This window comes from Podarcis raffonei, chromosome 3, assembly GCF_027172205.1.
Source record: "Podarcis raffonei isolate rPodRaf1 chromosome 3, rPodRaf1.pri, whole genome shotgun sequence".
Lineage (NCBI taxonomy): Eukaryota > Metazoa > Chordata > Lepidosauria > Squamata > Lacertidae > Podarcis > Podarcis raffonei.
Window position 1 is genome coordinate 123,816,192 of NC_070604.1, and position 21,467 is coordinate 123,837,658.

At 54.1% G+C, this 21,467-nt stretch overlaps 1 protein-coding gene across 2 annotated transcripts in view; it reads left to right on the forward strand.

Annotated features, from left to right (window-relative positions):
- DNMT3A (DNA methyltransferase 3 alpha) overlaps nt 1–2,681 on the forward strand; it is an 86,304-nt gene extending 83,623 nt beyond the window's left edge. For both annotated transcript variants that reach the window (XM_053383853.1, XM_053383854.1), the window contains exons 23-24: nt 776–894; nt 1,825–2,681. In XM_053383853.1, the coding sequence (XP_053239828.1) occupies nt 776–894; nt 1,825–1,966 (261 nt within the window). In that variant the 3' untranslated portion in view covers nt 1,967–2,681. The remainder of the gene's footprint in view (nt 1–775; nt 895–1,824) is intronic.
- Nucleotides 2,682–21,467: the final 18,786 nt, after the last annotated feature.

Here is a 21,467-nt window from a genome sequence, read left to right on the forward strand (position 1 = left end):
GTCACACATTTAAAAACTTCCCTGAACAGGGCTGCCTTCAGATGTCTCCTAAATGCCAGGTAGTTGTTTATCTCTTTGAAATCTGGTGGGAGGGCGTTCCACAGGGCGGGCGCCACCACTGAGAAGGCCCTCTGCCTGGTTCCCTGTAGCTTTGCTTCTTGCAGCAAGGGAACCGCCAGAAGACCCTCGGAGCTGGACCCCAGTGTCCGGGTAGAATGATGGGGGTGGAGATGCTCCTTCAGGTCTACTGGGCCTTTGAGGCCTTTTAGGGCTTTAAAGGTCAACACTTTGAATTGTGCTTGGAAATTTACTGGCTTTCAAAGAGAACCAGACCAGTTCCTGGAGGAGGAGAGGGCTGTGAGAGACTCCTGCTCTGTCTCCACAGTCCAAGGCAGCCATGTGGCTCCTGGATCCCAGTTCGAGGGGAGAGTTGCCCTTGTGTTTGATTCCCACTTGCGGGTTTCCCTCTGGAGCGCCTGCTTGGCCCCTGTGAGAATTTGAAGGGCCACGGGCCTGATCCAGCAGCTTCTCCTTCTATCCTTATGAGAACAAGCCAAGGGTGTCTGATTCTGCTGAAGCTGCCAGTGCCCCCTGCAGTTGCCAGTCAGAGTTGGGGGCAACAGGAGTCCCCTGCTGAGGAAGGGCAGGGAGGTCAGGCAAAGCGGGGGCTGGTGAGGTGCCCGCTCCATGGGCTGGGACGGGGGAGGGGGGCAGGGTGGACGTCCCGCAGCCCCCCCCGGCTGACCTTTCCTCCGCCCTCTGTGCTCCCGCCCAGTTCAGCAAAGTGCGAACCATCACCACTCGCTCCAACTCCATCAAGCAAGGCAAAGACCAGCATTTCCCCGTCTTCATGAACGAGAAGGAAGACATTCTGTGGTGCACCGAGATGGAGAGGTGGGTGCCTGCCCTCCTGGCGAGGGGGGTGGGCTGGGTGGTCCTGGGGGGGCTCCCTTCCCACTTGAGGCATTCCCAAAGCAAAGGAAGGATTGAACTCTGATTAATAAGAATGCACACAGAGGCTTGAAGCAGCAAGACTCTGGGAAGGGTGCCTATAATAGTCTCTGCCTCTCCATCCCTCGGGTTTTATTCACGAAAGAACTTTTTACAGAGTGTTCATAAGAACCAATCAGATTTCTTCTGAGCATTTCAACAAACCCCAGGTGGGGACAAAGTTAAAACTACCAAAACTAATTAAGCACACATATTTCTGGGGTAAACAAAACAGAACTACAAAGGAGTGCATTTGGCAACCCCTGAGATCATAAACAATCAATACACATGATAAGAAGGATGGCCAGACAGACAGCGATCATTATCACCTTCAGGTGAGATCTGTTTCCTGGCCACATCCTAAAATTAACATATCAGAAAAGCTACATCAAAGAAACTGCCCACTGTCTTTGATGACCCAGGATGCCTTCCTGCCTAAGTGGGTACGTGACTTGTCAAGAAAGAGAAATGGAACAGGGATGCAGAGGTGTGGATTGATCAAGAATCATATCAAAATAGTTTAAACCCAGTCAACGCAATGCTTTCATTGCTGACACAGATGGCTTACTCTATATTTGTTATAATTCCTCATAGCAATCCCACCTGATCACTACCCCACTCGACTATTCTGTGCTGTGGGGCAGGAATGGGGGGCTGGCTGGCTGTAGTCCTGGCTCCCTGAACATGGGCATAGCTTTCAACGTTTCCCTTTTTTTAAGGGAAATCCCCTTATTCCGAATAGGGTTCCTTGCGAGAAAAGGGAAAAGTTGACAGCTGTGCCCCCGGGGCCTGCTGCCACGCTGGGTGCTGACTGCCCCCCCTCTTTCCCCGCAGGGTCTTTGGCTTCCCGGTCCACTACACCGACGTCTCGAACATGAGCCGCCTGGCGAGGCAGAGACTCCTCGGTCGCTCCTGGAGTGTGCCAGTGATCCGCCACCTCTTTGCCCCCCTGAAGGAGTACTTTGCCTGCGTCTAAAGAGACACCCGCCCTCGGAACTGGCAAAGCAGAGGAGGAGGAAGAGGAGGAGGCGTCTCAAACACAACCCCCCCCCCCCGAACAGAAGAGAAGGGGCACCAGAGAGGAGGAGGAGGTGGTGGCTGGTGGGCAAGAGGGAGGGAGGGAGGGAGAGGACGGGCCCCCCCCACCCACGGGAGGGTCTACCACCCGCCCATCCTCTCCCCGGGTCAAACCGCCCCAGACCAACCGACCAGCCCCCCTTTTCTGTTGGTGACCCTTCAATTTCCTGCTCTTTCTGGACGGCTTCGCCTCGTCCGTTGGGTTTCCGCCTCTCCTCGGCTGAGCCCCGGGCACGGAGCCCGGCTGTCCGGGCGCCCACGGGCGTGTGCCCCCCCTGCCAGCCTCTGCAACTGAGGAGAGCCCAGAGCTGAGCGAGTCTTGGGGCGACAGCTTCGCCCCTGCTCAGTCGAGGAGCACAAAGGGAGGTGCCGGGGGGGGAGCTCCTCGCGTCTACCAGCGCCATTCCTGCGGCGGAGGGTGGGGGCGCAGGCCCGGAAGCTGCCCGCCCCTCCCACCCTGCCCCCCCTTCCCCACAGTATTTGGGTGCCTACCAGGCCGGAGACCTTGACCAGTCCAGCTCCTACAGCCGCTCTTACCTCTTGTTTACAGTTTATATATATGTGAGAGTTACGTGAGAGAAATGTCTATATATATATAAAAAAAGGTACTGTTACTGCTGTACAACTGACTTTCAAAATGGTGCTTCTACATCAACGGAGAGGGCGCACCCGTGGCAGCTTAAGGGGGGCTCCGTGTGCTGGCCCCCGGGGGGGGCTTCTCAGAAAGGGAGGGCAGGTGGGCTAGCAGGGGCGGGTGCCGCTCTCTGCCCTGGGTGTCATGCAATAATGCTTTCCCCCCCGCAAAAGGCGACCCTCAGGCCAGGGGCCCCACCCACCCACCCTCCGCAGTGTCCCAAATAGTGGCCCCCACGTAAACTGGTGCTTTCTCACAAGGGGGGGCCCCCTGGGTGTCCTCCCCGGCGGGCAGACCGGGCGCTCCACTCAGCCGAGGTCTTTCTTTCCTCCGTTTCTGCCCCTGGAACCGCAGGCTCAGCAGTGGGGGGGGGGTCCGTGAGGGGAGGTAGATAAAGGGGGTGCCCTTTGGCGCCCACCCCTCCCATTCCTACACAAGCGCGGGGGGTGTTTGGGGAGGTCCGTGCGGCTGCTGCCCCCTTCCACCCGCGGCTGATGTGAACAGCAGGGCTCCTGTTTTGCTTGAACAGGCTCCGGCTGTGCTACCCGTCCCCCCCCCCCCGGCTGCCCCCCCAACCCACCCTTTGCAAGGCCCCCCACCCTCCAAATACAGGGTTGAGGGGAGCTCCTCCCAGGGTCCTTGCGCAGAGGGCGGCGGGGTTCCTGGGCTCTGCCTCCCTTAGCAATTGTGTGCACTTTAGTCCTTTGGGGCAGGGGGGTGCAGAGAGCGGCCAGCTTGGCCCCCCACCCCCGGACGCCCCTCGGGGCACGGCCTGGGAGGCTGCTTCTCCCTTCCGCTTGTGGGGAGGGCTCCCAGCAGGGCCCAAAGCCCTTGGTGCTAACGGGGAGCCGGGTTGGGGGTCCCCCGCTGCCCCCCGCCTCTGCCTCTGCCTCCCTCCCCCCCCGGCCGTCTTCCCTGCGTTCATGGTGCTCTCGGAGGCAGCGGCTTGGTGCTGAGGCAACGCTCAGGAGCAGGGGGGCCGGGTCTGCGGGAGACTGCCCCCCCCACTTACCCCCCCCAGCGGGTGAAGCAGTTGCAGCTGGCAGGGTGCTCTCTGGTCTCGGTGCTAACCGGGGAGCAGGCAGGCAGGCGGGGGCCTCCTCTCCCTTCCCCTCAAACTGTGAAAGGTGCTGGGGTCTCGCTCAGGACCCGATGGGGAAGCCAAGGGAGGGGGGGCACTGGGGGGGCTGGGACCTGCTCCCAGCTGCCTGCCTGGCAGGTGGGCAGGCGGGCCTCTCCCTCTCCAGCCCCCCCGGCAGGTGGCACTTTGATGGCCCCCACCCATTGGACACAAGGGGGTGGGAGAGGGAAGGAGGGGGCCGCCTTGGGGCTTATTTTAGTCTGACTTCTTTGGTGCTATGCGGGACGCCTGGAGCCCCCTCCCGGCCATGACCTGTCCCTTTGGGGGGCTTCCCACCTAGGCCAAAGGGAGCCCACGGAGCGCTCCCAGCCCCTGACCAGGGAAGCTGATCTTGGTGGAGAATCGAAGGTGGGGAGGGGACAGCGGACCCTCCCCACAGAGCCTTCCTTCCAGCGACTGTTGGATCAGTGGGGGGGGGCTGGCCACCATTCCCAAATTCAGCAGCTAATGGCTGTATTCCCCAATTGCTGCCCCCTCCCTTAGGTCTGCCTGGCAGACCTCTTTCTGAGCAGCCCAGCTTCATGGAACTCCCCCCACCCCAGACCCCTCCCCAAACTGGAAGTGGCCTCTCGGGAAAACCTCCTGTCTGTTTTGTCTTTTCAGCCCCCCAACTTCCCCCCCCCAAGGCGTCCCGCTGTATTTGTCTTGGATCTGTTTTGCTGTCTGCTACAGAATCCACCTGCTTCCCCCGGGGGGGGGGCGAGAGGAAGATGGGGGGGAGGATGGGGGGGTGGCTTTAGGGACCGGTTTGACTCTGGTCTCCTCTTGTGATAAAGAGGCCCCCCCCCCCGCCAGGTTGCAGAGCCCTAGACTGAAAAGCGGAGCAACCGGACTGCCCCCCCCCACTTGCCTGAATTCCTTTGTCGACCACAGAAGGATATGGGGGCAACTAAGGTGCTAAAAAAAAATCCCTCTTTTATCACAAATCTCTATTGTTAACTTAAGTCTGCTGTCTGGACAATGACTGTTTTTTTTGTTTTCTTGTAGTGGAGTTTTAAAAGAGCTCTATTATTTTACTCTTATATATTATTATTAAAAAAAAGAAAAAAAGGCATTTTAACTTTGTACTTGAAACCTTTAAGGAAAGATTTCATGTGTTTTAGCCTAGGCATTGAAGTAGCTGAAGCGCTTTTACTGTTTGTGGGAAATCATGTATTCATGCTGAAGAAATAAATCTTGTCAAGATCCTGGGAAGAGCTCGGCCACGTTCCCTGCTCTCCAGCCGTCGCTGCCGCCTTCCCGACATTCCATGCCGCTGACCGCCTCCCCGCCCCCCCTGCACCCAGCAACACCCCCCCTCACTTTACTTTTCTTTGCTAGGGTGATTTTGGGATGCGCCATCCTTTCTGCCGCTTTCCCCCCGCCTCTCTCTTTTTTTTAGGGTTGCTTCTATATTTATTGACAAATAAATAATGTACATTTCAGAGTATGGTTCTGCTATGCCAGGGGTGGAAAGTGTGTGTGGGGGGGGAGGCCCAGCTGTCCACCCCCGCCGGGCAGGCTGTTGTATCTCTGTGTAAGTATTGCTCGTGACATAGCTGTTTTATAAAAATAATTAAAAGGTCCATGGTGCCGCAGATGTTAGAAAGTCTGTCCGTTCCGCCTCCATCCCATCCTTTGCGTTTTCCGTTTGTTTTTTTTTCCATTTGTGCCCAGGACACTCTGAGAAGGATAGGCTCCTTTGCTGATGTACTTTGTGCTGGAGAACACTTGAATAAATGTTCTGTTTTGTGCAAAAAGGAAAAGCGAAAAAGCCCCGGAGCCTGTCTGCCGTCATGTGCTTTTTGTCGCCCTCGTGCTCCGAGCGTTCGTGGCAGCGGCAGGGTGGCTCTTGCTGGGAGGCCGGGGGCACAGGCAGGCCCCCCCCCCCAGGGGTCTCTCCTAGCAGAGAAGTCCACTCTCGCAAAAGGGTCAAGGGCAGGGGTGTCAAATTCAAATTCATCGGGGGCCGCATCAGCAGTTTGGTCACCCTCAGAGGGCCGGTTCGAGTTCGAGTGTCTTCAAAGCCCATGACACCTTTAACAGCTGGATTAAGTAATGCAGAGCTTCTGGCTCATGGAACACTACACCTTGATTTCATTTGAATACATATATGGATATAAAAATTGTTTCCTGTTTGGCTTGGTGTTTAAGTTACACAAGATGTGCAGGTTTTAATTTTTCTCATTCCCCAAATTTTAATCGAGCATTTGTTTGGATTTTTTCCCCTTTGCTACCTACCCTAAACCTTTGAGGAGGGAGGGAACTGATGGCCGGACCCTGTAATAACATTGAGGAAAAAATTGCATGAAATAAACCAATTCCTTATCAGCTTTTTTCCCATATATAAACCAATATAAACCAATTTCTTATCAGCTTTTTCCCCATATATAAACCAATATAAACCAATTCCTTATCAGCTTTTTTTCCATATATAAACTTTTGCAACACGCACCCTGCGGAAGCCGCGCCTGACGTTATTTACGTATCGAATTTGCTTTTGAATCGCGAATCCCCAGAGGCAGAGGATGCTGTTCATTGGGCAGTGCGGAAACGCGCCTAAAGAAATAAAGCAAAGCAAAGCAAAAGCACGCTGCCCCGAGTATTCACAGGGCGCGTTCCTGAAACACAAGCACGCTCTCAGTCTCCCTCTCTCCAACGCGTGCGAAGCCGGCTCTGCCCTTCTCCGCGTTCCACCTCGCGCAGGCGCGCTGCGCTCCCGCCGGGACTTATTTCACCCCAGCGAGCCCGAAAAGAAGTTGAGAGCAGCGGCAGCAGCCTCCCATATCCAACCCCGCCCTCGCCATGTCAAATAAGTCTCGGCTAGGTAGCTGGAGGAGGGGGAGGTCTGCGCAGGCGCAGAAGGGACCCGAGGCGCCCTGCGCGCCCGCCGCAGCCCAAGCTTCCCTCACAGATATATATAGACCAGGCTACACGGGCCACATGACGAAGTCTCGCGGGCCGGATTCGGCCCGTGGGCCTTGTGTTTGACACCCGTGGTCAAGGGGATCCACCAGGCCACATGCTTCACACAGCTGTGGAGCCTGAGAATCCACTCCCTTCAGTCGCTGGCCGTGGGAAGGCTGCCTTTGCACACCCAAAAGGAGGCAACTCGCCTTTTTTATGGGAACCGGCCGCTATTGCTGGTAAAACGCCTGTCTAAAGCAGGATCTACTTCTGACAACTTGCCCTTACCCAGCTGACATCAAAAGAATACCCAATTTCTACAGAGTTCTGTGTTATTTAGTTACATATATGCGGTTGAGATTCCTGCATGATCCTTGGGCAGCATTCAAAATCCACCAATTGGCCACTTGTGACCAAGTGAAGATGCCCAGGTGCCTGCTGTCTCCACCTGGTGGTGCCTGCCTGCCTGTGGATCCTTGGATCTTGCCCGTTTTCACACACAAGCAACACATCCTGTAGAAATCTAACTGTGCTATTTTATCTGCACAATCAGAATGAATTTCAGGATCCAAAAAGTCGTACTGAAAAATACAACTTTAGAGCCAACCAAATGGCAACTACGGATTCTGTTTTGGCGACGGTTGCCCTGGCTTAAGGAGCCATTTGGCGCCTCACTCATATATATCTGTGAGTTTTTATCGCTGCCCTTCAGGTTCCTTCCAACTCTGATTCCATGCTTAATGTTTACTATTTAAGCAGAAGACAAAAGTGCCAGGTAACCACTATAATTCTAATACGGGTTGCGTTTGGGAAACGAGAGATTTCTGTCTGCTTTTCAGGTGTAATCTTGCCAGGCCTGGATATAGTGCCAACTCTAAGCACTAAATCTGGGTGTAGCGGCAAGACGGTACCCGCATCTATTTATTATAGCTACAATTTATCTCACTGATTGCTCTTAGTTACTAATTTTTCTTTAAGACAACCCCCCCCCTCAGTCTAGCACTCTTGAGACAAGGTCAGAGGTCCTGTGAAGGACCACCAGGTCTGCGTGTGCCACTGGGCAAAAAGCACAGGTTCAAATTACACCACACATGGGAGTGGGGAGGGAGAAGGATGAGAAACATGTTTCAGATGCATCTTTGGCTCCCTAGAAAGTCACCTGGAAGCCGTTTGATTTGATTGTCATTTAGAAATCAAAACAATCCCATATAAGCCACACAACTGTCTCTCCCCCCCGCCCGCCAAAAAAGGGGAAATAAGTCAATATGATAAAAGGTGTGAGAAGCACTTTAAGGGTTTAATGGTCCTGGGAGAACAAGGAAGGTCTTATTCCCCTGGTGCCTCAGTGCTCAGCCCCCCTGCACAGCAAATGGCCCCCCTGCTCCATTCTAGGCACCCCGGGCCCTGCCTGTCTTTCCCCTAGCACAGATTGAGGAATGGTATCCTGCCATTCCGTATCTTCCCAGGGTGGCTTACGCAACATCAACCAAGGTTACAGTGGCGGTAGCAAGAGTCGTGCTTTGCAGTTACAAAAGTAGGGTTTAGTGACAGCAAGATGCAGCCTCATGCCAGCTTTACACAACACCTTGATCTGCTGCCCAGGATCTGGGCCACATAGGCCAGGGGTAGACAAACTAAGGCCCGTGGGCTGGATCCGGCCCAATCGTCTTCTCAATCCGGCCCACGGACGGTCCAGGAATCAGCGTGTTTTTACATGAGTAGAATGCGTCCTTTTATTTAAAATGCATCTCTGGGTTATTTGTGGGGCACAGGAATTCGTTCATATATTTTTTTCAAAATATAGTCCGGCCCACCACATGGTCTGAGGGACGGTGGACCGGCCCCTGGCTGAAAAAGGTTGCTGACCCCTGCCATAGGCCTTCAAGCAGAGGACTGTCTTCTGCAAACTAGGACACCCCGCCAGCTTTCACAGCCTGGGAGGGGCAGCTGGGTGGTTTTCAGTAGACCCCAGCAAAGAGTTGTCTAGAAAAGGTGGAAGTTGCACGGAAACAAGATGTTTGAGAGAGATAAGTTTCCCAGCTTGTATGTCTCACACTCCTTGGGCACCCCAACACCAGGCTCTGACTCCCAAACGCTCGTCCTCTTGCCCTTCCCCAGGGAACCTGACTTCTCAGCCCAGGACTTCTGAGGCACCAACAAGGCGCACTCCAGGGAACATAGGATAGGATTAGAAAAAGAAGAGGCCGAGTGGGTCATTTGCGCAGCCTCTGAAGCGGCTTGCTTTCACTTCCTTAGGCAGAAATGTTCCCTGCTTATTTTGGGCAGTTTCTGCCCTATCCGCAGTTTAAATCAATTTATTATTTGCCAGTGCCGTGCATATATGCGGTTGTGTGCAAGTCAAATGCACGTAACGGGAGAGACGCCTGAACTTGGAATATTTTCTGCTAAAAAGGGACAGCACACAGAGTGCCTAAGAATAAGAAAAAATATATAAGCCGCAACCACCACACTACGATTCAATGTGCCACTGAGGAATACAAGCTCTCTCTTCAACAGCCATGGGCTTGGGCTTGGCAGATACACTGTGGGTGGGCAGGGGGAGGCTGGCACAGCCTCAGGAGAGGGGCTGTCTGCATTGGTGTCCCTGAGTGGGAAAAGGAAGGGGATGCCCCTGCTTTCACTGGGCTGGGTTCAAGGTACTGCAAAGGGGGGAGGCTTACAGGGGGTGGGACACCTAAGAACTGCTGCTGCAGAAGAGGTCTTGCCAGCCAGCATCTAAGACCCAAGTTCTAGGATTCTGGGTTCCCTGCCAGATGAGACCAAAGAGGGCCCCGTCCAGCCCAGCATCCTCACCCCTTTATGAGACTCACAAGCAGAGCTCCAAGGCAACGGGTAGCTGGATGAAGGGCAGAAAGCTCCATAGCTGGGGGACAACCACCTAAAACATTTGTGGTCTCTATGGGGCATGCAAACCCCTTTGTACTGGAGGCAGACCTGGAGATCTGCTGGGCATCAGCTGTTGACAGCTTCACAAGGCACAGTCCGCACCAGATGAAGCAGACTCGAACCCATGGCTTCAAGTTACACAAAAGAAGATTCCAAGTAGACGTCAGGAAGAACTTTAGGACAGTAAGAGCTGCTCAGCAGTGGAACAGATGCCCTCAGAGGTGGTGGACTCTCCTTCCTTGGAGGTTTTTAAGCAGAGGTTGGATAGCCATCTGTCTTGGATGCTTTAGTTGAGATTCCTGCAGTGCATGAGGCTGGACTAGATGACCCTTGGGGTCCTTTCCATGATTCTGGTCTGAGCTGCCCCACACTGAGAGTCCTGAGGTCAGACTGAATGCTGTTGCTGTTGGCCTGGGTGGTCCCCAGAAAGAGGGAGGAGAGCATTCAGTGCCTGAAGGGCCAAATCCCCATTGCAATCCAGGCCCCTCTTCCAGCTGGGAGGCTGAGCCTTGAGAGGATCCACTTCCTTTTAATCCTCTGCTTGTGCAACTGAAAGAGCAGCACCTCCGAGTAATCCAACTTGGGGCTCACCAGGCAGGCCCTTCCACAGGCCGCCCAGTCCCGAAAAGCAGCCAAGCCCTTCGCTGTCCAAGGTACCAGCCAGGAGAAAAAATATTCTGTGGAAAGCGAGCAAGTAATCCAATGCAGAGCTTCAGGCTCTCCCTCGGTCACTCTCGCTGCATTCACCACTTGATTCTAAAATACTTTAAACAGATTAAAATTAGCTGAACTTGCTAGGCACCTGGGTAGGCCGGGTGTGGGCCTGCGCTTGTTTGCATGCATGCTACTTTCTACTGAAGGAGTGTTGGGAAACGGACTCCAAAAGTCACAGTTTCTTTGAAAGACATCATGACAAACAGGACTGATATTAGCAACTGAATCCCTGAGATTATTCTTGCTGACTCTCTAGCCCACCGCTGACTGGTTGACAAAGATCTGCAGAGCCTGCATTCAAAACTCTTGTGTGTATGAGCTGCCGCCTTCTCCTGGATGGCGAGGAATGTGGAGCGTTCGCTGACTCTCGGACGACAGCAAGGCAAGGCGAGCATGCCATGAGCTCAGCTGCTGGGCGCACACTGGCAATGCCCAGTCCAGAAAGCTCTAATGGAGATAGACCCCACCAACCCCTGAACTCCCATTTGCACCTGCCTCTAAGCCACCAGACGCGGGGCAGTCTGGCCACCTCACTGCCCAGAAGGAATGGTGTCTGACTGCAAGGCCCAAAACATCACAACGGTGAGGGACTTAGGTGCCATGTGGGTGGCAAGAAAAGGAAAAAAGGACTGGCTGGGAGACCAGAACATCCCCTCTAGCCATAGTTTCCCTGTTAATCCCAGGGGTATTAATTTAAAATGGAACTGCAGTGTGGTCTATGACCCAGGAGGTGGTGCCCTGGCCTCAGAATCAACGCCTAACATTTCAGTGCTGCCATGCTATCTTTGAGACACCTTCCTGGGCCTCACCCTTTTCCTCTCAGGAGGCTGCTTTCCCCAACCCCGTTCCCTGCCCCATAAGCTCATCTCTGGCACCAGATGCCCAGCCCAGTCAATATGATGCCCCAAAGTGCCCCAAGCGGTTATTTCCTTTTGATTCCTTAAGCTTAAATTCTGATTATCGTTCCTCTTACTGGCCCCCCCCTGCACCTTCCTCCTCTTGGGCATTCCTATGGCACACCTCCAGCTCCTCAACTGCATCACGGGACTACGGTTATCCTCCTTGCACACTCATAATACTGCACACAACCACCTCAGCTCTGTGGCCTGCTGCATAAATTATTTATTTCAACAGATTGTTAGCCTGCCTGCCTTAAAAATAGTTCAAGACCGCTGTCAACATTGCTAGGAAAGCTGTCATCAAAATTAAATTATGATTCTGTGAGGGGGGAAACCAGTGAGCAGAGAGCAGAGAGAGCCACCCTTTGACACCTCTGCAACCATGTCCATTAGACAAGCCATTCTAGGCTCCCAGCATCATCTAAGGCAAAGAAACCCCATTTTCTGAAACTCATAAATTCACCCAAAAAATAATAATAATAAATTTTATTTATATCCCGCCCTCCCCAGCCGGAGCCGGGCTCAGGGCGGCTAACAACAATAAAACAATACAAAAGTACAACACAAACAACACTCTAAAATCATTCATTATAAAATTAATTTTAAAAAGCCAAATAAATGGTTTTATTTCATTCCAAAAGGTAACAAAATTGTGATCCGGGGATGGAGGGGAGAGGACCTGGCTCATGGCATGAATGGAACAGGGATGTCATAGCGCTCAAGATGCGCCCTCACATACTTTGGATACCCATCCCAATTGCTAAGCTGGGTGTTAGCAGTCCTAGCAAAGGGACCAGACTAAGGTGTTACCAGAATCACAATACCCAGATGGAAAGCCCATCCCCAGAGGGGAATGAGACCAAATTAATGAGAACAAATAAACGGTGTTAACCAAGTTGCAACAACAAAAGGACACATAGATACTTTCTTCTGCCAGTGTGAGACAGATGTTGCCACAATGCATGACTGACTGGTGATGTCACATGTGCACAACACGTGTGTCACATGTTATGGGGCACTGGCACTCTAGGCTCATCAGCCGTGCCGTGCCAGAGTGCCCGAGTTTCAGCCCTCCAGTGCGACCCTGCAGGTGAGCACAGTGTGCCTTCCCTTTGGACAAAAAGACACTCTGGACTTGTCAGCAGCGTTGTGCCCTGTCAGAGATGCAGCCCTTTGGCTCAGCGCTGCAGACGAGCCCAGAGCACCTTTCTGTCCAGAGGAGAAGGCACACTGTCTCATCAGCAGCGTTGCGCCGGAGGGCTGGATCTGTGGCATGACTGCGCCGATGAACCCAGTGCGCCAGTGCTCCATATGGCGTCGCACACGTGTGACAACACTGATGAGCTGGATGCCATCGCTCCAACCCAGAGAAGTAGAACAGCACATTGTGTTGCTGACACTTACAGATCATCTTCTTCTTTGGCGATCCCTCATAGCCGAGAAAGATTGTCTTCCATGAACACCATTTTAACAATGAGTCCGTGACTGTGGAGGCAAATTCTGGATCCACACATCCTTCTACAATGGAGACATTGGTTTTTGGGCTGGAGTTGATCACGGTGTGGATTTGCCAAGTGTGCCTTCCTCTGAGCATGTTTCTCCCTTTCGTCCTGAGTTCGAGTGTCTTCAAAGCCCACGACACCTTTGGTAAAGGCTGTTCTCCAATTGGAGCGCTCGTAGGCCAGTGTTTCCCAGTTGTCGGTGTTTATACTACATTTTTTAAAAATTTGCTTTGAGACAGTCTTTAAACCTCTTTTGTTGACCACCAGCATTACGCTTTCCATTTTTAAGTTCAGAATCTACCAGCCTGAAGCAACAAGCGCATGGAATTGTAATGGCTACAAGCAACAGATCCAACAGCATTGATCCAGTACTCCGGCAATGTGGTCACTTTGACAGGGAGGTGAACATTGACATTCCTGATGCTATTGAAGATCTTGCAGGTCCACACCAAGAATATGAAGCTGGCTGACGATGTAGATCTGGGACAGGTAGCTAATAAGACCCACGGCCATGTGGGCACAAACTTTTCTGCCTTCAGCAGAGCTGCAGCTTTGGTAGCTACAGATTCCCAGCAGGTAAGCGGAGTGGTGCTGCACCAGTTCAGAGGCACCGGTGGTGGGAACGTGGGTGACCTCTACAGTTAAAGTATTGCCAGAGCAGACCAAACTGCAGAGGAGGCTGTGTTGTACAGGGCGATTCCAATCGTCTGTGGGCTTCTTCCTTTGCAGGTCAGACCCGTGTAGCTGCATGTCTGCAGCTGTGTGAGCTGCCTTGGGGACCTGTGAGTCAAAAGACACGATAGGAATGTAAAGAAAGTGATCCTTGACCTTGAAAGTGCCCAGGGCTCATCTTTAAAAGCACATTTTAAAAGACAGTAGTATTTTATAAAGACAAGTCATCTGTTCACGGCAATAGAGGAAAATAATGGATATTTTAAATATATGAAATCCCTTTAAAAGACTGTAAGTTAATGTGTTCCTCTCTGATAGTCTCTTGTTCTGTAAATTCAGTACACTGCACTCAGAGGACAGGCACAAGGCAACCCACCTAGTTCTCATGGCGCTCTTAGCAAGACCACTGCTGAAGTGTTTCCAAATAAGATCACCGACCTTGGGGTCCCCTTCTCCTTCGGGAAGACCTCTCCCTCCTGACAGGAAGGAGACCCCGGTTCAGACGGTCTTCCCACGGCTTCTCCCTCTCCTGCCCCAGACTCAGCCCCCCATGTCACGCCTGTCTGTCCATCCATCTGTCTGTGTGCCTGCCTTCCCCAGAGGCTCCAGCGGCTCTTCCTCTGGCCAGAGACCAGCTTCTCCTCAGAGAGGCTCCATCCAGAGCCACTTCTCCTCCCTCAGTCCAGGCCTCTCCAGATCCCTCTTTCTGCTTCTATCTCTCCCAAGGAGCCCTGTCTCACTTTAAGGCCTCTTTGGGGAAACTTCGCTTTTCAGGGTTTTATTATGGCTTTATATGTGCTGGAAGCCGCCCAGAGTGGCTGAGGGAGCCCAGCCGGACGGGAGGGTGAAATATACTCAGAGTCGCGAAGTGATTTCATGCTCTTTATTCAGCTCATAGTGGTGAGGAGGAATGAATGAAAGTCCCCTCAAAGTATCTGCTTTATATACATTATTTACACAATGGGCTGCACATGATTGGCTAATTCCGGAATTCTACTGTAAGCCAATCAGGTTGTGGATTCACTTCTATCTGGAGCATGATTGGGTAGTTCCTGCCAACCAATCATACTGCTGCATTGTTCTAGGACCAATCAGACTGCTGCATTCTGAATCCTATTGTTCTAGGACCAATCAGACTGCTGCCTTTTGGATCCTATTGTTCTAGGACCAATTAGACTGCTGCAGTTTGGATCCTATTCAACTCAGTACATAACACCCCTCCCCTCTAAGTTCCAGTCCTGCCCGGGAGGTCGCATTCATAGTCCTCGAGGTACGCTGGCGGCCTACGTGTGCGTTGCGGCCTGGGGTGTTCCCTGGTCCGGGGTTCAGGTTCTGGCTCGTGTTCCAAGGATGCTGGCTGTGATGGGGCTATTTGGTCTGGCGCAACCGGCTCGCTCAGTCGTGGTTCTGGTTCCGGTGTCCTTTCGGCCTCGCGGGTCCTCTCTGTATTTACTGATTCTGCCTCTCCTGCTGGCCCCTCGTGCTCTATGGGCCTCACTGCCCCTCTGTTCCCTTGGGACTCCTCTGACCTTTCCTCCTCCTGGTTTTCTCCCGGGAATCGTCGCCGTATCTGGTCGCAGTGGCGGCGCCAGCATTGTCCCCCATCTGTTAGCACCTCGTACGACACAGGGCCAGTGACCCTGGAGACTGTGGCGGGTACCCATGCTGGGCCTGCCCCAAAATTCTTTGCGTACACTGGGTCCTGGGCCTCGAAGGTCCGGGGGTTCCTGCCTTCCCCCACCACTACCTCATCCTGAGCTCTATCGGGGTGAATGCGGTCCAATCTGATTGCAAGGCGCCGACCCATTAGTAGTTCAGCGGGGCTCCGGCCAGTTGTTGAGCTGGGGGTGCTGTGCTGTGCTAGAAGGAATGTGGCAAGGCGGTACTCCCAATCCCCTTGCGTCATGCGGCGAAGGGTGTCCTTGGTGGTCCGCACCATGCGTTCTGCTTGGCCATTGGTGGCAGGATGGAATGGCGCCGAACGGATGTGGCGGATGGCGTTCTGCGCTGTGAAGGTTTGGAATTCTCCTGACGTAAATGCAGTCCCGTTGTCTGAGACGAGAGTGTCAGGGAGCCCGTGGGTTGCAAACAGCCTGCGTAGTACCCGGATGGCTGCGGATGTAGAAGTGGACGGTACCAGTGCGACTTCCAGCCATTTGGTGTAGGAGTCCACCACTATGAAGAATGTTTTCCCCTGAAAGGGGCCAGCGAAGTCCACATGCAGGCGTGACCATGGTGCTCGGGCGGACTCCCAGGACTGGACTGGGGCCCTTGGGGGATCTGGGCGGGATTCTTGGCAGGCCTGGCAGTGTTTGACCCAGGCCTCTATCTCTCCGTCGATCCCCGGCCACCACACATAACTCCTGGCAAGGGCCTTCATTCTTACTACCCCTGGGTGTGTCTCGTGTAGGGCTGTGAGGACCCTTTTGCGGAGGGGCTGGGGAACAACGACCCTGCTTCCCCATAACAGGCACCCCTTGTGGGCCGACAGTTCATGTTTGCGGGTTGTGTAGCCGGTGAATTCTGGCCCGGGGCTGCTGCTGGGCCATCCCCTCCACACCCAGTCCAGGACCCGGGAGATGACCCTATCTTTCTTGGAATGGTGTGCAACTTCTTGTGCCTGAATGGGGCGGTCGGGAAGCAGCTCCAGGCTCATAACCTCTTGTGCAGGTGCTGGGTCGGGGCCTGTTTCCGGTAGTGGTAGCCTGCTGAGGGCGTCCGCATGGCCCATCGCCTTCCCCGGACGGTGAATCAGTGCATACTGGTAGCTGGCAAGGAAAATTGACCACCTGAGGACGCGAGGAGACAGCACTTGGGGGGTCTGCTTTTCAGGGGCAAATAAGCCAAGCAACGGCTTGTGGTCAGTCACCACGGTGAAGGGCCGCCCGTACAAGAAATCATGGAATTTTTTTACTCCCTTCACGATTGCCAGACCCTCCTTGTCGATTTGCGAGTAGTTCCGCTCGGTTGCGTTGAGTGTCTGGGAAAAGTATGCCACCGGTACCTCTCTTCCATCCGGGAGTTGGTGTCCCAGGACAGCGCCAATTCCATAGGGCGAGGCATCGCATGCTAGCACCACCGGCAGCCTCTCGTCGAAGTGTGCCAAGACCGAGTTTGAGACAAGCAAGTCCTTGACTGCCTGGAATGCGGCCTCCTGGCGCTGGCCCCACACCCAAGGGGCCCGCTTGTCCAGGAGTCTGTGTAGGGGCTCTGCTACCGCCGCCTTGTGGGGAAGGAAGGAATGGTAAAAGTTCAATAGTCCCAAGAAGGCCTGAAGTTCAGTCTTGTTCTTGGGCGCTGGGGCATCACAAATGGCCCGTACCTTGTCCCCAGTCGGGTGGACCCCTTCTGCGTCCACCATAAATCCCAGAAAGTCCACCTGAGGCACTCCTAGTAGACATTTTTCCCGCTTCACCTTGAGACCCGCCGTCTGGAAACGGTGCAGAACGGTGCGGAGGCGGTCCTCAAACTCCTCTGGTGTGGGCCCGGCAATCAACACATCATCGAAGAAGGGGGTGACGCCAGGAATCCCTTTAAGTAGAGAGTCCATTAGATTCTGGAATATGCCTGGTGCCACGCTGACACCGAATTGCAGCCGCTTTACCCTGAATGCTCCTCTGTGCGTCACAATCGTCTGTGCCTCTGCTGTGGCCTCATCTACTGGCAGCTGTTGATATGCTTGGGCCAAGTCCAGCTTGCCAAAAATTTTCGACCCAGCCAGGGTGGCAAGAACATGGCTGACCACTGGCACTGGGTATGCATGGGCCGTGAGGGCCTTGTTTATGGTACATTTGTAGTCTGCGCAGATGCGGACTGAACCATTAGGCTTGACGGGCGTGACGATTGGGGTTTCCCAGGGGGCATTAGGCACCGGCTCCAGCACTCCTTGCTCCACGAGCCGGTCCAATTCCTCGTCTATACGGGGTTTCAGGGCGAACGGGACCCGGCGGGCCTTGAGCCTGACCGGTCGTACTGCGGGGTCAAGCTGTAGAGCAATGGGGGGGCCCGTATACTGTCCCAATTTCCCATCGAAAACCCCCGGAAATTCCTTGCATATGGCATCCACGTCCACTTGTAAGCTAGTGTGGTTCACCCCGGTGACGGCTAGCCCCAGTGGTCCAAACCATGCCAATCCCAGTAAGCTAATGTAGGGGCCCTTGACCACAAGCAAGTCCAGTTGCCGCGTCCGCCCTCGGTATTGCACCCTGAAGGTCCCCACCCCCATTGTGGGGACCTTACGTTTTTGGAAGTCCCGGAGGGTGAATGGGGCCGGCCTGAGTTTGGGACCCCCAGTAGGACACAGTTTCCTTAAGGTCCTTGCCGAGATTATGGATAGAGTTGAACCCGTGTCAAGCTCCATGCGGCATGGGGCCCCCTCTATCTGTACGTCAACATAAATTTTCTCTACGTTGGGGTGGGGCAACTGGTATACCTGGAAGTCCGTGAGCTCTGTCGAGTTGCCTTGGTGCGTTGGGCCCCGGGACCTGGGGCTCTTGGATTGGTCATCTGATGCCTGGCGTCGGGTGGGCCGAGCCCGACACACCCGGGCGATGTGTCCCAATTTTCTGCACTGCCTGCACTCTGCATTGCGGAAACGGCAGGTCCTCCTCTCGTGACTTTCTCCACAGCTTGCGCAGTTCCCTCCTTCTCGTCGAGGCAGCTGTGGTATGTGGGCTGCTTGAGTGCGCTGCTGTACTCGGTGCACCTCCTCCCTGTCGGATCCTGAGTCGTCGGTGAGGTCTTCGTGGTGGACCCTCGGTTGGGACAGCTGGCTCGGCCGTGCCTCTTGCGTCGACCTCTCGGCAGCTTCCGTTGCCAGGGCCTCCTCCAGAGCGACCTGGAACGTTAGGTCCTTCTTAGCGTAGAGGCGTCGTTGCAGCTTCTCATCCTTCAGGCCACCGACGAGGCGGTCACGAAGCATGTTCTCCAGCTCTGAGAAGTTGCAGAACCGGGCGGCTTGGCGGAGAGAGGTCACAAACCCAGTTATGGTTTCCCCAGGGGCTTGCCGCTTTGCGTAGAAGGCATTTCGACGAGCCACCACTGAGGGCTGCGGCGAAAAGTGCCCCTTCAGCTGTTCCATTATTGTTTTGTATGGAACAGTAGCGACGTCTTCAGGCGCAAGGAGAGCCCGGGCGATTTCAAACGTCTCCTCTCCGCAGACGCTGAAGAATATCGCCCTCTTCTTGGCGTCTTCTTCGTCGGTGACCCCTTTGGCTTCTAGGAGGAAGGTGAAACGGGAGGCGTACGCTTCCCAGTCTCCAGATGCTGGGTTGAATGGCGAGAAGCTGCTGTTGGTTGCCATTCTGAGTTCCTTGTGTCCCGGAGCTGAAGCCTGGATACACGGTGCGAGGCAGCGGTGCGGCAGGTGGCGGTGCTGCGGTGCTGTGTGTGGCAGTCAGCTCAGCGGGATCCCACCTTCGTCGCCAGTGAAATATACTCAGAGTCACGAAGTGATTTCCTGCTCTTTATTCAGCTCATAGTGGTGAGGAGGAATGAATGAAAGTCCCCTCAAAGTATCTGCTTTATATACATTATTTACACAATGGGCTGCACATGATTGGCTAATTCCGGAATTCTACTGTAAGCCAATCAGGTTGTGGATTCACTTCTATCTGGAGCATGATTGGGTAGTTCCTGCCAACCAATCATACTGCTGCATTGTTCTAGGACCAATCAGACTGCTGCATTCTGAACCCTATTGTTCTAGGACCAATCAGACTGCTGCCTTTTGGATCCTATTGTTCTAGGACCAATTAGACTGCTGCAGTTTGGATCCTATTCAACTCAGTACATAACAGAGGGGTATAAATAATAATTATTATTATTATTATTATTATTATTATTATTATTATCACTTTCTCTTATCAGGAACTGCTCCTCTTATTTCCCCCCCCCCCAAAGTGCTGGCTCCGCCCCCCTCTGGCTGGCTGGGGAGCCAATCAGAGAGCGGCTCCAGCCCCCTGGTGGCATTCGAGAGGAACTGCATCCCCAACTCTGGTCTGGCTCTGCTGTCAATCATAGCATCCCTCGGACAAGGGCCGCTGCGACTGATATATGTGCAAACCAGCTAGAGCTCCAGGACGGAGGGAGGTGTGTTTTCTCAAAAGTTCCTCCACAAATCACAGTGGCAGAAGAGGATGCCAGAAGCAGAAGGCAGCTTTCAGCCCAGCAGAATCCAACCTCAGCTGCCCACACTCAAGGGAAGAGGTGCCCGTGCCCACTTGCCAAGGCTCCAAATAGAGAGCACCAAAGCTGTGCTTATAATGATGATTCATTATTGTATCCAATTTCAATTATAAATAAGCAGCTATTAGTGGTCAATAGAAAAGTGTGGGGAGACCCGGGGGTGGGGAATGGCAGCTCCGCAAGGAAGAGAGAACTCCCCTAATTTGGGGCATGGCTGCCACAGGTTCTGTGAGGAAGCCAGAGAGTGGGACCGCAGGGTGCTCCTGGGGGACCTAGAGCCCAGTGTGTGGCAGTCATAAAAAAGCAAATCCCAGACTAGGGATCTTTTGGAAAGGAATTGAAAATTAAACTGCCAATATCATGCCATTATAGACATCTATGGTGCAATCGCATTTGGAATATTGTGTGCAGTTCTGGTCTCCTCACTTCAAAGAGGATATTGTAGAGCTGGACAAAGTTCAGAAAAGGGCCACCGAAATGATCCGGGGGATGGAAGCAGTGATTCCCCTGTGAAGGAAGGCGGCAGGGTTTGGGACTTTTCAGTCTAGAGAAAAGGCAAGTAAGAGGCGACGCAGAGGTGTATAAAATTATGCATGGCATGGGAAAAGCTTCCCTCCCTCTCTCATGACACCAGAACCTGCAGACATCCAGTGAAGCTGAATGTTGGAAGACTCAGAACAGATAGAAGAAAACACTTTTTCAGTGAGCCAGTGTGGTGTAGTGGTTAAGAGCAGTGGTCTCGTAATCTGGTGAACCGGGTTCGCACCTCCGCTCCTCCACATGCAGCTGCTGGGTGACCTTGGGCCAGTCACACTTCTCTGAAGTCTCTCAGCCCCACTCACCTCACAGAGTGTTTGTTGTGGGGGAGGAAGGGAAAGGAGGTTGTGAGCCGCTTTGAGACTCCTGAAGGGGAGTGATAAAGCTGGATATCAAATCCAAACTCCTCCTCCTCTTATTCACACGGCACATAGTTAAACTATGGAGAATGTTCCTGCAAGAGGCAGGGATGGCCAGCAGTTGGGATGGCTCTAAAAGAGGACTGGACAAAGTAATGGCAGTTGTTGAGTCGTTTAGTCGTGTCCGCCTCTTCGTGACCCCCTGGACCAGAGCACGCCAGGCCCTCCTGTCTTCCACTGCCTCCCTCATGCTGGTAGCTTCGAGAACACTGTCCCACCATCTCGACCTCTGTCATCCCCTTCTCCTTGTGCCCTCCATCTTTCCCAACATCAGGGTCTTTTCCAGGGAGTCTTCTCTTCTCATGAGGTGGCCAAAGTCTTGGAGCCTCAGCTTCAGGATCTGTCCTTCCAGTGAGCACTCAGTAATGGCGGAGGAGAGGGCTATTGATGGCTGTGCTGGAAACCACTGGAGGGTGAAAGTGGCCTTGTCCTTGAATCCTCCTGTCGCTTTTCCCTCGGGGGCATCTGGTTGGTCACTGCGGGGATGCTGGACAATATGCAGAGATTGATATGCAGCCTGATCCAGCAGCTGGGCTGTCCTAATGGAACCTCCAGGTCCAGAGGCAGTCTATCTGCGGGCGCAGGTTGCGCGGGGTTATTTGACGACGTTGCTATGACAGGCGGCCCCTGCGGTCCAAAACCTCGGGCCCGCCCCGGCTGTCCCCCCAGCGGCCTGTCCCCGAGGCCCACCCCCAAACCAAGCGGCCTGCGAGGCTTGGCCTGGGTCCCCGGAGCGAGCAGGCCCCGTCGCCATGGCGACGCGAGGATGGAGGCGGCCGCGCCCTGGTCCCTCGGCCCCGCCCCTCGGGAGTCGTAGTCCCGCCCCCCTCGGGGACCCGGCGGCGCGGCGATTGGCCCGGGCGGCGAGTGGCGGGCGGGCGCGAGCTGGCCCCGCCCCCCGCC